Source organism: Pelecanus crispus, chromosome 10, assembly GCF_030463565.1.
Source record: "Pelecanus crispus isolate bPelCri1 chromosome 10, bPelCri1.pri, whole genome shotgun sequence".
NCBI classification, from domain to species: Eukaryota; Metazoa; Chordata; class Aves; order Pelecaniformes; family Pelecanidae; genus Pelecanus; species Pelecanus crispus.
Window position 1 is genome coordinate 39,552,720 of NC_134652.1, and position 17,774 is coordinate 39,570,493.

The 17,774-nt window shown below is 43.4% G+C and overlaps 1 protein-coding gene across 2 annotated transcripts in view; it reads right to left on the reverse strand.

Moving 5' to 3' along the window:
* The window catches only part of PTEN (phosphatase and tensin homolog), a 49,556-nt gene extending 32,690 nt beyond the window's left edge, over positions 1 to 16,866 (reverse strand). The window contains exons 1-2 of one of the 2 annotated variants that reach the window (XM_075717619.1): positions 16,765 to 16,866; positions 468 to 552 (exon numbers count right to left, since the gene is read on the reverse strand). In XM_075717619.1, the coding sequence (XP_075573734.1) occupies positions 468 to 552; positions 16,765 to 16,843 (164 nt within the window). In that variant the 5' untranslated portion in view covers positions 16,844 to 16,866. The remainder of the gene's footprint in view (positions 1 to 467; positions 553 to 16,764) is intronic. The other variant, XM_075717621.1, reaches the window with a different exon arrangement.
* Between the last annotated feature and the right edge of the window lie 908 nt (positions 16,867 to 17,774).

Genomic DNA, 17,774 nt, shown 5'->3' on the forward strand with positions numbered 1-17,774 from the left:
GTCACCTATATTTACTACTTTAAATCAAAATTAACTTATCAAGCACTTCATTTATCGATTGAAGAAAGGATACGGGCAAACAAATTCTGAAATGCCATCAGCTATCTGAGGAAACTCTCAACACAGTGAACAGAGGCATGGACTGACAGCTTTCTAAAAGCAAAGAACCTCCTTTTACTCCAACACAATTTACTGATGTCAATTTTTCACACTAAAAAGCAGATTACATGCATTTGAGATCAACCCAGAACAGCAGCCTGGCCTAAAATTCTTGAAAATATCATTTTCATTGTTTCCAACATTTTTCAGGAAAGCTAATAAGGCAAGATCTATGACACGCAAAAATCTTGCCATTTCTACGAGTCAGAACACACATCTTTTTCTTAGCAGAACACAAATGAGTGCAGAAAAGGATACTTAAGATTTACAAGAATAAGTTAAGGAAAAAAAAAAAAATAAAGCCTTACCTTACTACATCGTCAATGTTGTTCCGGTATACTCCTTCAAGCCTCTCCGCAGGAAAACCCATAGCAATTATGTTTGGATAAATATCTGAATATACAAGTTATGGAAACATGTGGAAAGCATATGAAATTTCTACAATAGCATTAAATGGGCATTAATCAAATGTTTAACTGTATCAAAGTCAGGGCAACAATTCTGACCAACTCCCATATGCAAACAATTCAGCTTTATATATTCAGGCTTATATAGGGATCTTTTCCAAAAAAAAAAAAGGGGGGGGGGGGGAATCAGGAGGGAAACTTTTGAAAACATGGTACTTTGACCACAGCCACTGTTACAGAGACCTCTTTACATCTCAGATAACTTACTAGATGTCTATGCTGTTGGGCAGCTGATGGTTAACATCCATCCATAGGAAGGCAATCCACTAGAAAAGCAGAGTCAAGTAATCCAATTCAATCGTACATCATCTCACTAGAATCACATAGATGCTACATACTGGTCTTTTGCTACAGTTTGAGTGGTGTATTAAATCCAATGGCAAACTACTAAAATAGTCTTGTGTGACTACATTGCAAGATGTTCCAAAGTAAAACCCACGTTCAAGTCCCCAGTGATTCCAAAATAGGTATACCACGCAAAACAGCACAACAAACAAAAAAGTGCATTTCAGGCATGCAAGCCCTGGCAAGGGTACATAAACACTCATGTTTTTATCACTTTCCATGATTTCTACATAACAGACCACTATAGCAGCTGCTAAGGTAGCTCTGAATGCCTAAACATAAGATACTGTAATAGATGGGAATGTGCAGATCTGAAAAGGATTATATATCCTGTTTATTAAAAAACAACTTTCCCACTTCTGGAAAAATATTCTAGTTTCTTATTCTGAACTACCTGTAATCCACTTGCCAAAAGCAACCCAAGACAAAGAACTTAGGAAGAGTACCTCTTAGCAAAACCAAATTAGTACTAAGGAAAAAGGCCAAATAAGAAAATTGTAAGTTTACATCCAGAGCTGACATAGTAAAGAATTCACAACAAACTGCTAGAAAATTACTGGTATATATTTTCCTGGTGGTGTAATGATATATGGTTTTGTTTTTTTTTTTTTAAATAGAACTCAAGAAAGAAAGTACTCCCAAGTTTTAAACATTATTAGAAATGATAATGTAGTGAAGAAGCTTCACTGAAAAGCAAAACAGAAATGAAACTAGCAGCTCAAAAACAGACCATACCCTACCGCATTAACATACTCCTCCTCAAACTAATTTTAGATGGAGTAAGAACAAAGCATGATATGTTTGAAGTTGGCCCTGCTTTAAACAAGGGGGCTGAAACAGGTGATTTCCAGAGGTCCCTTTCAACTTAAATTACCCCACAATTGTAAGAACTGTTTTTATTTTTATGGTTAAAATACAACAAAGCTCCAAAGAGTAATCATCAGAATGGAAGACATTGCAGCAGCTTCCAAGATATTAATATTCCAGTTACTTGTACACAAAGAAAAGCCTGAAGTAGGCTACAAACTACTTTACTCCATCCTTGCAGAATTTCCACAAGTGTAAATACTCACAGGGAAGCGGCATGGACCAAGGTCTGCATTTACACAGTTAACTAGAAGACTTAAGAAAAACATTAAGAACTGAATACACGGAAATAATGTTTTCGACTCTCGAAAAAAGAATTAGCACTTACTATGTTGTAATCCAAGTATTAATAGACATTGGTCCGCTTGGACTATTCAAATGATGACTTATGCAGACAATGAGAAAAATATGAAAGCTTTTGAGAAATCCAAATAAGTATCTGTAACTGCCTTAAATACAGACACTGAAAGGGGTTCACATCTGGTTTCCAATTTATTCTGTACTTGTCCATACCCTAAAAAAAACCCATTATCTTGAAAAAAAAAAAAAAAGCTGCTTAACTTTGAGAGCTTGTGATAACTTCAGATACTATCAAATCGCATAGATCTTAAACTTTGAACTTCACTCTGAATGTATTTTACTCCGCAAGCAGTCCACACCTCTGTTAAATTAACAAAAGGCACTATATAATTAGCAATGTATTTACTATTTTATCAGTTACTACTTACCATAAGCACAAGAAACTGGTTATAAATCATGTGCACCTGCTCTATGCCTATTAACAGTGAATTACCTGACTTTCAGCTAGCACACCACATCACTCCCCTCCTCATTCCCGATTTCAACGTGATTCCTACCTACTGCCAGTTCTGGCATTTATACTCAAAAACACCTCCTTTTCTGTCCTGCTCTGAGCAGCAGGGCTATATAAATTACCATAGCAAAATAATCCAGTATATTAGCCTGCTTTCCACAGCACTTCTCTGTCAAAGACAAGCATTCATGCTAGCAACAGGGGTAAAATAAATTCATTTTGACACACCACATCAAAACAAAACTCAGTTTCAACTATAGTATCACCCATGAGACAGATGCCTAAACTTCACCAAATTACCATGTAACTTGCTTGCATTTCTATTTGCAATCGTGAGCTTTACTACACATTTTTTTTCACACATTTCAGCCTGCAGTTTACGTTCAGATGCTTGTCTTCTGCTGTTGGCTTTTCCTCTCCGAGAGGCTAAGAAACAAGACACTTTCCAGGATTCCCAGCTGGTTCAAGATGGAAGCGAGAGCAGACAGACACCCCAAGCGAAGGGAACAGAACATCTTAACAGCAGCGTTTCCAGTTTGTAGGCTCACAGACTTGTCCAAACACCAAAGCCTCAAAACACGCAGGCAGAGATAAAAAGTTCCAAAATAACTGGGGCGGTCTCACGCTTTCGGAAAGCACGATCCCCTTTTGGCTCCCGCATCTCATGTGACCCCTCTCCCCCTCCCTCGCTTCTCAAGGGCGATGCACGAGCAGTACATGCACAGCTCGCATGCATTTCTTCTTTTAAATAGGAGCAAGCCAGCAGAATTGAATGCTTAAGCTTAACCGTGCATTATCACAGGTGCATTTTTAAACCCAGAGCTGGTATTGCAAAAGGTGTTCCACAATATGCCAGTAAGTAAAGAACATGGAAAAAAGACTTCAAAGGGGGGCAGGGAGAGTACAAATCAATTTACTGATGCCGATTCAGTAAAAGTGTATGCTCTGGGGCTTTGCAACCTGCGACAGCATAAAACCTGAAGTGTTGCTGAAAAACAAATATCCAGCAGTGAGCCGGGGAGGGGGGGCTGTTTATAGAAAAACATGATTGTTTTTTTTTAAACAGGCAAACCAATTTCTCCACCACCTATAATATAAGCGTCCTGAAGTACCTTACTTATTATCTCAAAGTATTAGACTGGAATGCGATTCACACGCCACTGCTGACTCACTCTTCTGTCTGCAACAGATCCGGCGTTAAAGGACACCGGCCACAGCGAGCAAATGACACCCTTCCACGGCACACATGCGAGGCTGCAGGCTTCACATGCACCGAAGGAAAGCAAGTGACAACTATGACAAATGCATTCGTATTGCCGGTGAAATCATTTTATGTCTTTTTAATATATATTTCTGACAAGCACGCTAAAGCAGCATGTTGCTTTGAAACTCTCTTTTGGTTCAAGTGACTGAAGAATGCCTTTTGCTTTAAGGAGCAATGTAAGATGGAAGAACAGAGTGGAAGTGCTGTTGCTGTTTGCACAGATGATCTAAATCTCTGAGCAGAAATAGCAGTTTCGTCACGTAATCAAAAGAGCTGCCATAAAACCCAAGCTCTTCCACCCTTTCCTCTCCTGTGAAAAGATGCCCCAAGATCTGCAGCAAGTGGGGGGGGACGGCTGTTACTGCATGGGTACTAGCTTGCTTTTTTCCTGGTACTGAGGAATGAAACAGTCGTCCTCAGGGACAGCCTACGATCACTGCATGGAAGGGTACAGAGCCGAGCCAGTTTACAGGAGCAACCGTCCACTGACCATCATCTTCAGCAAGTTCTTCTATCACCAGCCACGCTCGGTGGTTCAAAGACACCGCTTTTCACACCTCACTTCATTTAACTTTGATTTCCAAAGCTGAAATTAAGATAATGGCTACCAAGACGAGATTTCTTACAAAGGAGCTTGGAAGCTGGGCTTACATTCAAAGCAAGACTTCTGAGTCATCATGAAATTGGTAATGACACTGATAATTTTAGAAATCTGGAAGAACTGATGATTTAAAACGTGCAACAAGTTCATTATCAATTCCAAGCTTTTTTATTTTTTTTTAAAGATGGGCAAATGAAAATGGAAAAATCCTCAGTCATTAATTGAGGCAGTTCTACAACACATGCAAAACAAAGTTAACCAAATGGTCCTAACTACCAAAATTTGAAATGGACTTTCTAAAAAACGTAAAATAAACCCTGCCACATTTTGCCAAAGTAGCTCTTTCCTAAGAAACACATTCCCAGAAATGGTTTCAACAGTTTTTAAAGCACTCATTCCTTTTCAATCTTGTAAACATGGAGGCTGGGATTTTAGTTAGCCTTCATAATAAAAAAAAAAAATACATGAGACAGACTCATGATACACAGCAGCAAAACACTAAAATGCCATCCTCAAGTTCATACTTCTTACTAACTACAAAACTTCAGCTTTCAAATGAACAAAGACAACTATGCTATACCCAAGGAACCCTAAAATGAGAGCACCCAATAATTTGCTAAGTTACCAAATGCCACAATGAAAAAGCGATGCTCAGTCAATATTGAAGACATACCAAAGCAAATAATCCATACGCCACTACAGAAATGCCTTTGCTCTAATGCTGTTCACAGATTTAGCAAAACACTGTTCTTAAAGCCTAAAATCATTCCCACATGCTAAAGATGATAGTCTTTCCAGTTGCTATGAGAAAAATCCTGTATCATTATGCAAATCAGCAGTTATAATCACTTTCAAAAATAGCTGTCTATATATTCACATTATGCCAAGATCAAATTAAAGAATATGCAGTATACACTTGAAATTTTACATACATATACATATAAAAGCAAATTACTCGTGTTGGTCCTATAACTGATTCTGCTCACAAATTCAGCCTTTTTCCTAATAATGGAAGGTGGCCAAAAAAGCATACCAAAATATTTACCAATTGTTACATTCTTAAACAGCCACAAGAAAGTTGCAAAAATAGACAGCTATAGCCTTTCCTGCAATCATCAGCATTCTCAATTAATATCTAGAATGTGAGTCATTAGAATTTCTAAGTAATTTTATGAAGCCATATTTCAAACAAAGTATTTAATCCCTTATCCTCACTCCGCTCATGAAGGCGGCTATAACCGAAATACAGAAAGCAAATGACCTAATCTTCCTATTTTATAAGCATGCTAGAGCATGCGGTGCTTAAGAATTTACATACAGCTTTACTTTTTAAACCCAACACTGACAACAGATTTTAAATCAAAAAGCAAATAAAAAACAACTTTAAAACTATTAGCCCTTTACAATCAAAGGCTTCAGGAAGACCTACCAGGCATTAGATTTCATCTTTCTTTAAAAAGCAAATTTGAAACAAGCTGAGCGTTCCTGAAGCTGTGAATGACAGTCACTGTTCAAGTCATGGTTTGGAGCTAAAAGACTTACTGCAAAACCTGAACCTGACACCTGCAAATCAACGGACAACAGTCCATTTTTCCCGACCCTCAGTTTCCAGCTTCCAAACATGAATCTTATTTAACAAAGAACAGATTTAAATTGGTGGATCTATGGCCTGAAAAAAGGGTGACAAGCACCAGGAATGCAAATTTTCACTTCCAGTTCAGGCAAGCAAGGCATGTACTTGTTTTAATCCACTCCTAAACAGCCCACTCCTCATTCGCGCGCAACCTGCTGTCAGTTTTGCTTCACTACGCATCACCCATCACCCTCCTGGCTGCGGAGAGCCACAGCGCAAAGGAAACCAGCCTCTAACATGGGGCGGCCAAGCTATCAACTGCTAAATCCCATTTGATAGTGATGCCGAAGAGCAGAGGAACAACATGACTTTGAAGTCTCCGAAAGTTGCTTTGTTGTCTCAATTTGCCTGCAATTTTCAGGAACTCTGACTTCAGTAACCATGCAACGTGGTCTAGCAGCGCATCTGGCCCTACCAGCTGTGAAATGTTAGCGTGCTAACCTCAAGCCCTTTAACTCCAGCTTAAACAAGTCCGTATAGCAACAGCTAGGAAAAAAAAAACCACCCTGTTCTTGCTGTTCAACAGCTTGACAGCCTGAAGCTACAGGGGGAGTGTTATGAGAAGTGTCCACACTCCATCCTCAAACAGATTTAAGAGTTCTGACAAATGGCCAAGCTCTTATTAGTGCCATTTTCTCGACAGCATCCCTACCAAAAAAAAAAAACCCACCCCAAACAAAACCCACCCAAAAAAACCCAAACAAAAACAAAAAACAACAACAACAAAAAAAACCCAAACAAACAACGCATCGGAAAATATACCCAGCCAAATCTAGAAAAGTTTCCTAGCATATATACTGTTTAGCCTGCACACATGCATACCTTTTGGGGTTATTTTAAATAGGCAGCATTTCCATTAGCCAGCATGAAACGCAAAGTAAGTTTACTATTTTTCTATGAGTCTGGATAATCAGGAAGTATAGAGGAAATGAACAGGAAGAAAGTTCTTCAGAGCAAAGGAGGATTCCTTGTAGCCAGCCAGCTGCACTTGCCAACTCTACCATCTGTGCCTTAAAGAACAAGAAAAGAGACCAACTCAGATGTGGCTGAGAGAAACATTTTATGATGTAGAAGAAATGCATTTAACCCCTTAATGCTCAATATTTCAACTACAACCCTTTTTTTTTCCTCCTCCTCCTTCTTTCCTTTTTTTAAAATTTTTTAATCTTTCAGCTTGTAATTTAAATGCAGCAACCTAGACAAGGAACAGCAAAACTGTAGCTCCTTCGTATCCAGGAGGCAAACCTGTCCAGATGAGGTCAAGGGGCTATCAACAGGTCTGGAAGGGAACTCAAATTCCCACAGCACGAATTAGTAAATCAGAAGAAGCTTGAAGATGATACTGCCAGGTTGTCTCCGGAACCAGCTACATCCTCAACTCACTTCCATCCCATAGCAGTGCTTTTGGACCTGCTTACTGTATTGCATTTGGGAAGTATTCCCAGATCAAGAGTCTTTCCCTTCATCTGCGAGGTGTATGAAATGTGTCCTGGAGCTCTCAGCCATATGGAGGCTTTGCTGAACAGCTAATAGGATCAAGATTGGAAAAAAACCACACATAATCGACATAATAAGCAGACAGTAGGGTTTTTTTTGCAAAACACAGTATCAACCTCATAAACCTCACAGCATAAATACAAAAAATGGTAACAGAGAAGCACAAAAGAAGATGGTGTCTACCCTATAGAAGAGCTTGTTCTGACAAAGACTGAAAAAAAGATGCCTTAAACTTCCATTTCAGCATGGTTTGGACTCACAAAAAAAGATAGGGAAGCATGCAGATAGTGAAGGAAACATGAGCTTGTTGTGAAGAGCTGCAAATCCCTCTAAAATAGCTGATGGTATTACAGGGCACAAAAAAGCTACCCTTCCCATCAAGAAAAACCCAAGAGCAAACAGGAGCATAACAAATGATGCAACAGCACACCGTATTACTCGTATAAAAATTGACAGAAAGAACTCTTCAGCTGAGGAGTCAAAGATTGGGCCTCAACTCCTTACTCAACTTCAAGTCCAGGTCTACAGCACTGAACAAAACCCTGCAATCCCAACAAGTTTCTAGAAGTGAAAACATGCAGAGATGCAGTTAAGAAGGCTTTTTGTTTCTGCTCACGCTTTGGGAGAAGCCACATCCCATCTTACCATACCTACCCTGGCACCCCAACCAGCTGCAGCAACACACAACAGCCCGAGGCCAAGAGCTGCATCAGTGGCAAAGGACAACTCTACGAGCGAGGCTGAACATCTGTCCTCAAGGTAACATGTCTGCTGAGTGGATCTCTCAGTAAGAGGCAATGTATACAAGAAGCTTGACTGTCGCATCTCAGTTTGAGATTTCCAAAGCGGCAGATTTACCTATTTTAACCCACGAACCAAATTCAACATGCACTCTTTCAAGGCAGAGTACAGGACCTCCCTAGTACGTGTTCTCAGCACACTAGCACACTTCGCAAGATCTCCTTTAAAGAATCACCGATGTGTACTTAAGCATATCCTAACCTCAGACACCCACAGAAAATACAAGAATTTTATTCAGTAAAAAAGTCAGCACAGAGAGTCACTACTTTGATATTTACTGACAGGAAGTGAAAAATGGCTCAGTCTCAACTTTTTGCAAGTCTGAAAGGACAACCAAAACTTTCAGAGTCAAGGGAATTTAAAACAGCTATCAGGCTGGAGGACAAATATGTCACGCTAAAAAGCTTTATAAAACATAAGCTACAAAACCTAGGATTTGTATGAATTTATCAAACCTTGATTTGGGGGGGCAGGGGTGGTGGTGATCCAAGAGAAGATAAAGGCAAGCAGCAAAACAAGACACAAGGCCATCCTAATCGTTTCTCAACCAATGAGCCCCAAGTAGGTAATATTAATTTCATTCTAATGAGATCTAGCGTCTTTCTCCTCTAAATGTTAGTACAAAAAAAGGACATTACTTCTCTAACTCACCCACACAAGAAATTACAGAATAGAAAATACACAACCACTTCAATTCCAGCCTGATACATACACAGGCAATGCAATGAATTAAGCAAATTAATCATGCAATTAAAAGCTATTATTCTACAGCTCCACAAAGGCAGAATTAAGTTTATAAAGACATTTCTTAAGCACTTCACTACAAAAAACTGGATATTAAGCAGTTTTTATGCACTGCTGCACGTTGGGGCTGTGAAGCTGGGACTTCAACTTTAAAGGGAACAATGCCAGCTTTTGCAATAGTCATCATCCCAAACACAGAGCAGTTTAATTTTTTAGCTGCACAGTCAATTACCATTTGAATCACAGAGCCTACTACTTCAGTTACGTTGCCTAAAAATCATTATTAAGATAACCTAGATTTATGCAGCATGATACACAGCCTAATTGCACAATTATTTACTTCCATTCTCCAAAAATTCTTTTTTTCCGGGCTTTACAGGTGAGACAGTAAACGAGGCAGATGATGATAGGAGCAAAGAGGATGCTAGCTTGAATTAGAAACTGGAACAAGGATTTGTTTACATCTGAAATATCAATCTGGGACTAAGATACATTCAAAAACTAACAGCAATCTCTGAACCCAAAGTAGAATCAGCCACCCACAAAGTATTCGTGTTTCAGAAGAGATCCTACTCTACAGGGCCACTTATGAATGTTCCCATATTTTCAAATAAATTCCCTTCTTACAGTCCGGAAATCACCATCCCAGTAACTCGCACGAATGCACAAACATGCACAGCTTTAATCCCCAAAACCTTCACAGAAGCGCGCAATCAACAGAGCCCACAGCTACCCTAGTATGTAAGATGAGGCATCAGGCGTACCCAGCAATCACTACTCTCAACTCCAGGCTATATCCCATTTACCCCCCTGAAAATGCTATGCAATAATTAACCTTCAATATCCACCCTACATTAGGCACAGTAAATGAATACAAGTGACATGTAGCTCCAAGTTCCAGATTACTCGCTGGGTACTCGAACTAGAAAGAAGGTGGGCTTTAAAAAGGAGTTAGTTATGACTAATAACAGCAACTTTGGTCTGTAATGTACTAAAGGGATTTGACAGCTCAACTGCCTATTCCCTCCCTTTTCTTCCAGTTTGTCACAAGACAACTATTCTCCCTTAAATCACTATACAAGAACCATTTTCTTGTTTAAACACGTTGTCAGGGAGGACTCTAGGCTAAGGTACGAGGGGTATAATTTGTCAGCTTATGCAGTATTAATGTGGCAACAACGTTAATCCATTAAAAATATAATTTCATTTAAGAAACTATTCAGAGATGCACAACTGGCAAAAGCCGCTTGGTAGACAGAATCTTTATATATAAAATTTCAACTTTGTAGCCATTACATTCTGAAGTTTAGTTTTGGCATAGCTTTACATTTTTTAGCACAGGGGTTTTTAACATAACGTGTCAATAAAATACATTCTTTCAGTCATATTATTACTGAAAAAATTGTACCAATTGCTTCCACAACAAAGAGAATTTATGTGTCCAAATCATCCTACAAGGAAGAAAACCGAAAATACAGTCACATCTCTTCTGGAAGAAAATGAGAAAATTCTGTACTCCTCTACACAGTGTTTTAACAAATCGTTTAGCAAATACTACCTTCCTCTACAGCAGTCACTGTACTTCAAAACCTTTCAGTAATAAAAGTTCTTAAATGAGATGCATTAAGTGTAGGACTGGATAGCACAGGAAAACCACATTTTTGTCCCAAAGAAATCTGCTGACCACCAGCCCAGCAGCCATCAACAGCCAACTAATCTTTCCACATATATTATATCTGCAGCAATAATAGCCATTTCAAGTGTTGCATAAGCTCCACACTCAAGGCTATATCCTTTCCCTAAATATGCCGTAACTGCCTCATGAAGTCAGTGGAAGTCACATGTAATTATCTTGAGGACAGAAAGGCCTTCCTGACTTGCACAAATTCCTAGAAAGATGCAGTTCCAAATTCATCAACCTTCTTCAAGACTCAAGTTGGACCCAGTGTTGATGCATGGCCAACCAGTTACACCAAGTGCTAACCCAAGAGCTTAACGGGTGGGATTTTCAGAAGTCCTCAACACTGACCTAACCGCCCCCACCAAAGTCACTGACCAGCCTCAATAAAGATAATTTCTCAAGGGCCTCAAGTGCCAACACCTCATGAGTCTTACTGTAAGAGATAATGAAGATGAACTTGGATTTTTCCTTAAAAAAAAGAAACACTCAGACCCAGTCTCAGCCCTAGTAAAGCCTGCACTTTATTCAGCATTACCCTCTTAATGTTTAGCAGCAAAGCTCTGGATGTTCTGAAAACTACACACACTTAACTAAGCTTACAAACAGATTTCAGCGAAGATTAGCTTCAGTTGTGTTTCTTCTAAAAGGTCACTGTGTAAGAAAATTTTATAAAGTGTCCACATTAGCTGTACACATTTCTTTCCCCACCTTGAGAAGAACATATAGCCATCACTTCAAGAGCAGAGCTACATGAAACCAAGAATCAGTTTGCAGCTTTTGGCAATTTAAAAGTGTGCACAGGCAGTTATTTTTTAACTTCGTGTTTAGCTTGTGCAAACAGTCTCCAGCAACGCTGCACACTGATTAAAGATTTGTGATGATGCAAGATCAAGTAGTTCATTAGGAAGCCTGCACTACATTTAAGCGAGCGCAAAGAGATGAGCTGTAATTTGCCAAGCATCTTTTAAGTCCGTTTCCGAGCAAGTGCAGTCAAAAATAGGGCAGAAAGGGGCTGGGGTTACTTTGAATGGATGCAGCGAGGGTTGCACAACAGAGCGCTTGCTCGAATGGTGGGGGTTTTGTGCATAGGTGTCAGCTGTCAAACAATGCTATCCACAAATATGAACGTACTATGGCAATATGACAAAGGTTTTTTTTTTTTTTAGGTTGTGAGGAAAAGTAAGTGATCCAGCACATCTCTAACCCCAGAAGAGAAAATGCATGAACACACTTGCATCTATCACCACCTTGCTTTCTCCATCTGGACAATTCTTTATCCTTTGTAAGTGCAGAAAGATCAATCTTCTCAGGATCAAACACATCCTACAGCATGCAGGTAACGGAATCAAACTTGAAGAAGTCCCCAGCCAGTACCGTTTTACTGCTGCCTATTCAAACAAACTTCTTAGATGAATTCAGAGCAAAACTGGCACTAATTTTCTTGTCCAAAACCCAAGATCGTCCCAGCCTCCAGAAGCAAAACGAGTCTGTCAGGCTCTTAACACTGCTAAGTAACATGGTTTACTCCGGAACAAAGAAATACTTTTCCACCAATAAAATGCGTTGCCAGTTGGTTTCTTCTAGTTTCTTCTAAACCCTTACTAGCCCTCACTGCGCTTGTGTGCAAGAAAAAATTGTTACAAAACATCTAACAAACTTCAATTTTAAAATGAAACCAAATATTTTAAAACGAGTGGCATTTCCAACTCGGGCTCTATTTTTAAACGTGGTATGTACCTCATGCCACTAATTCATTTTTTTTCCTGGAAGCTGAGCCATTTTGAGTGAAGTCACATAATTTAAAGTTTCATTAAAAATACAAAGAGTTTTAGGACAGTGAATAGCATAAAGGAGTATGATATTCTAGAGAAGCTTCCACTCGCAATTTTAGCGTTCTCGGCCTTTCATTATACGAGATATTTACAAGTCTCACATGTAGTTTAAACTGCACCCAACATCTAATCTTTACTGAATATTGCTGCAGTTTATATGACTATGTAGGTCACGAGCTACACATGCTTCAATTAAGCATCAGGGTAGGCATGCCCTACCCTATACTCAGGCTACACGGCCATTTTCATGCATAACAGAAGGCCTGGGGAAAAAAAAAAAGTTTTACCAAAGCTATACTGGGCACAAGAAGCAGTTACAGGATTTCTTTTCCACTTCAGCCTCAAATAGTTAAACCACTTGCTAAACTGAGTTATGCACAGACCTCTTAAGGCAGAGGCAATCAATGCAACATGCAAGACTTGCATGTGAGCATTCTCTCTTCACTGCTCCCTGCAGTAAAATGGTGAACAACCAAGCTGCACAGTTTCAGAAATACCAAAGATTATAGTGCCTCAGAAAATATACTGGTCATTGCATCATAAAGAAATGCGGCCATCTTGGAAGAAAACCATTAATCCAAAAACTTTCCTTCTCACCCATTTGCACCAAAAGGTATCCAGTGTTACAGAAATGAAATAGAAACCCAAATAAATCAGGAATAAATACAATATCTGAAATAAATGATTAAAAAGCTGGTTTAATGTCTCCACCTTTAAAACCCTTTCCTCTTCTAATTTCAAAATACTTTTTTTCCAAAAGGTGCATAAGAAGACTGTTCAGAGAGAAAAGAACCTTTGATTAGATGAAAAGTAATGTCAATATGTTTTTTAAAGACACTGGTTTCATAATTAGCACATAAGACTATTCTCATATTGTGTACATAAAGCTATCCATTTTGAGAAGTCCCTATTTCCCTTTCCTAAAATCCTACATTACCCACACGGGAAGAATTCTTAACCAACTCGTCAGGAACTGAGAGTCTCAAGCACAATGAACTGGACCATACGTACATCAGTGCCAGTTTCAAAAGGATTTCACACAGCCCAACGGGGGGCAGGGGGGGAGGAAAAAAAAAAGAAGAGGTCCTCGAAGGGGACTGTGGCACTCCAGTGCCTAACCCAGCCTGCCTTTTGGCACTCAGGTGTTCCCTGCAATGCCTTGGGAGAATCAGCTGTGACAGAAATATAAAGACTGCCAGTCTCTGTCCACCTGGGACACCAAGACACAAACCCTCCCTCAAAGATGGGCAGAAGAAAAGGCAGACCACAGAATATGGGCTGGAGATCAGGCACCTCACCCGGATTCACCGTAGATTCATTTTATTCTACACCTCCCAAAGCCCAGGTAGTAATCACCAGCTACTGAGTATTTTGGAGTCACCACCACTGAACTACTTGTACAGAAATATTTCACCGCAGGAGGAATGCACACCTCCATTTCCCATATCCCAGCTAAATGCCCAAATCACTGGGCTATCCAACTTGCATCAGTCTTTCTCTTTGAGCTTGACAGAAGCAGCTACCCTGAAATAACCAGTAATCTGTAGCAGAGGACACTCCTACAGATATGGGTGCACAGGGAAGCAAAGCTAACCAACAGCAGAAGTGCAGCTGGTAGCTCGTTTCGGTCTCAAAATTTTAAGCTCCAGCACATGGTGAGAAGCACCTTTGAGAATTTAAACCCCAGGCCTCCTACCATGCACCACATGCCTTCCTGAACAGCTCACTTAGGTTTCAAGTTTTCTCTTTCTTCATCTAACATTGCATGGTTGGAGAGCTAACTCCCAGCTTGGTACTCTGTCTACGCATCTAAGAAATAAATAGGTTATTTTCCAGCTACTAGGTACGATAAAGCAACAATTCCATCAAAGCCCTGCAAAAAGAACATCACTGAGAAGCCTGCGCAAAGTGATAAAAAATATTAAGCTTTCACTTCTGTAGCAACGTCAGCCTTCAAGCAAAGCCATTATACTGTACAGGCGGCAGCCTTCATTAATTAATTATCTGTTCAAAATGTGCAGCTACCAAAAAAAAAAAAAAAGACTGTGAATATAAGATTCTTCCAAAGATATTTTTGCAGTCATGAAAAAAGAAACCACCTTTTCTATAAATTTCATTACAGAATTGCAGCCAGCTGCCCCTTTTAGGAAAAACTAGCCTAAGCCCAGCATTCAGCGGCCTACTTCTAATCTAAAATTCTAAGAATAAAATTAACGGACAAATAAGTAAAAAACAAGCAATAAACTCCATTTGGCATATCATTAGCAACCTTGAGCAAGAAAATCCAGGTTCATCATTCACCAATGTTCTTGCCAGGAGCAGACCACTAGTTAAAAAGGTCTGGTTAGCTCAAAGAAACCCCTCCCTACCAATGGCACATCTGGGCAAAGATACCTGAAACACCAAACTCTTCAACTGCGAAGCCAAAAGCTCATCATTTTCTCACCGCTTAACTCTTTTCATAACCCCAAAGTTCCCGGCAAACTCATCACTCAGAGAATCAAAAACTCTTAACTCAGACTTCTGTCGTTAAGTCAGCAGTAAGTGCCGTGCTGGCCTGTGTCAGCATTACAGCTGCCCTCGTCGCAGGCCAGCGAAACAACCGAGTGCAAATGTTTAAAAACGCAAGCCTAATATTATATTTTATTAGCACCACGAACAGAACGCAGGAATTACGTGCTGCTGCTTTTTAACTAAAACCTCAGCAGCCACCAGCTAAAGTCAAGAACCTTTTCAGGCCATTTTAAAGCCACCAAAATTTTAGGCCAAGGCTCGATGCAAAAGCACGAGCTCTGCGCCAGTTACAGCTGTTATCGGTTTTGATCCTGCCCAAGAACCAGATTTATTTGTAGCACTTGTTATGACATGAGTGTAATTGCTCCAAAAGCCAATAAATTTCACCCTGATCCTGCTGCAGACCAGAAAGAGCTCGCTCTACAGGGACAAGTCTAGCTCTGAATACTACTGTCAATACTCGATTTTTCCTAGGACAGTTCCAACTTTGAAGTGAGGGTCTCGCTCCAAAACCTCTCTAACACAGTAATGATCTTTCTCCACCATGAATACCATGCCTACAGCACAGCCCCCACATGCCATTAACTCTGTGAGGCGTTCAAAGCTAAACATCTGCCGGCCGCTGCTAGAGCACATCTGTCTGAAAGGCCACCAAAACGATACACTAGCAACGCTTCTCTACGGTTTGACTCATTAGTCATAATTGCATACTAATTACATATTCCAGAATTACACTCCTCACAATCCTCCTCGATGAGACCCAACGCGCTCTCGTAACACATCCTCGTGTCTACTGTAGCTGAGCTTATGCCAAATCGCGGTTCACGCGCTGCGTTAGGAAAAGAGGGGGTTTGGTTTTGGGGGGTTTTTTTGGATTTGGAAGAAGCGATTGCCACCTCTTGCCATCGAGAACCTCGCTGTGTTGTGCTGCAACCGAGCGGGAGCTCTGCCTTACTGAACGTATGAAAATCGGGGCAGAAGACACCAGCTTCGCCTCTCCCGCCGCGCAGGCTGAAGCAACCCAAGTAAAGCGATAGGCCCGCCACGATTACATTTGCAATTCAAGACGAGTTACTAGATCAAAAATAAAAAGTGCCCTGGACGGGAGTCACGGCGGGACAGCCTACGTGAGCCAAAAAATCGTCACGGCCAGAGGTAAGCGGCAGAGCCGCGTCGCTCCAGGGCAGGCAGGGGCTCCCCGGGCCCGGGGGGGGACAGCAGCTCCGCGACACGGGGGTGGCAGCGGGCAGGCCGGCCGGCTGCGATCGCCACGGAGCGCTAACGTTAATCCTCGCCATGGCGGCCGAGCTCCCGTTAATCTGCCCGGCAGCCGGGCCCCGGCTCGGCGGCCGCCCGGACAAAAGGAGGCCGAGGCGGCGGCGGCGGGGGAGGGCGCGGCGGCCCGGGCGAGCCCCGGCGGCAGCCGCCGGCCTCCCGGCGGAGCGGCACCGGGAAGCGCGTTAGGTAACCGCCGCGCAGGTCTGATGCAATAGCTGTACGTGCAGCGCCCGGTGCCGGGCCCCGTCCCCGCCGGGAGGAGGATACAGGTCAGGTCCAGGTCGAAGCCATCCTCCTGGTATCGCCTTTTGTTCCTGCTGACGATCTCTTTGATGATGGCGGTCATGTCTGGCAGCCGGGGGCCGCTCCGGGACAGCGTGCAGGGGCCGGGCGGCGGCGGGGCGAGGGGCCGGGAGGCGGCGGGCCGGCGGCCGCCGGGCGGCCCCAGGAGCGGGGCCTGCTGCGCCGGCGGCTCAGCCCCAGGCGGGCCCGCCTCCCCCCGCGGCGGCAGCAGCGGCGGCGGCTCCCGGCGGCGGCGGCTGCCCCCTCCTCCTCCTCCTCCTGCCGCCGCTGCGCCGAGCGGGGCGGGAGCAGCGGCGGCGGCGGCCGAGCAGGGAGGGTCCGGAGCCGGGCCGAGTCCCTGAGGCTGCCGCCGCCGCCGCCGTCTTTGAGGCGAGCGAGGCGGAGGCGGAGAGAGCAGCTCCCCGGCGCTCCGGGCCCCAGCAATGGTGACAGCGGCGCGGGGCGCCCCCCCGGCCCGGCCCCGCTCCGCCCCGCTCCGCTCCCCGCCCGGGGCGGCGGCGGCGGCGGCAGCGGGCCCGGAGCCGCGCGGTGGGGGCCGCGCCGCCGGGCGGGCGCTCCGCGGCGGGGCGGCGGCGGCAGCGGCGGTGGCTCCTCAGGGCGTGCGGGCCGGCGGCGCGGCCTGGCTCATCCCCCCCGGCCTGCTCCGCGCCCAGCAGCGCCGCGCCAGCGCTAGACTCCCATCATGGCTGCAGCTTCCGAGAGGGCAGGCAGCGCCGCCCCGCCCCCTCCGCCGCCTCCGCCGCCCCGAAAAAGTAGTCCCACACGAACGGCAGAGCGCGCCGCCGCCGCCCCTCCCCGCCGCCGCCGCCGCCGCCGCTCGCCCCCGCCCCCCCCTCCCGCCCGCCCCGCGCCGCGCCCCGGGCCCCGCCGCTGCCGCGGGGTGCGAGGAAGCGGCGGGCGGAGGGATACGGGCGGCGCGGTGAGGCGCCCCCGCCGCCGCCGCCGAGCGGCGGTGCTGCGACAGGTCACGTGGG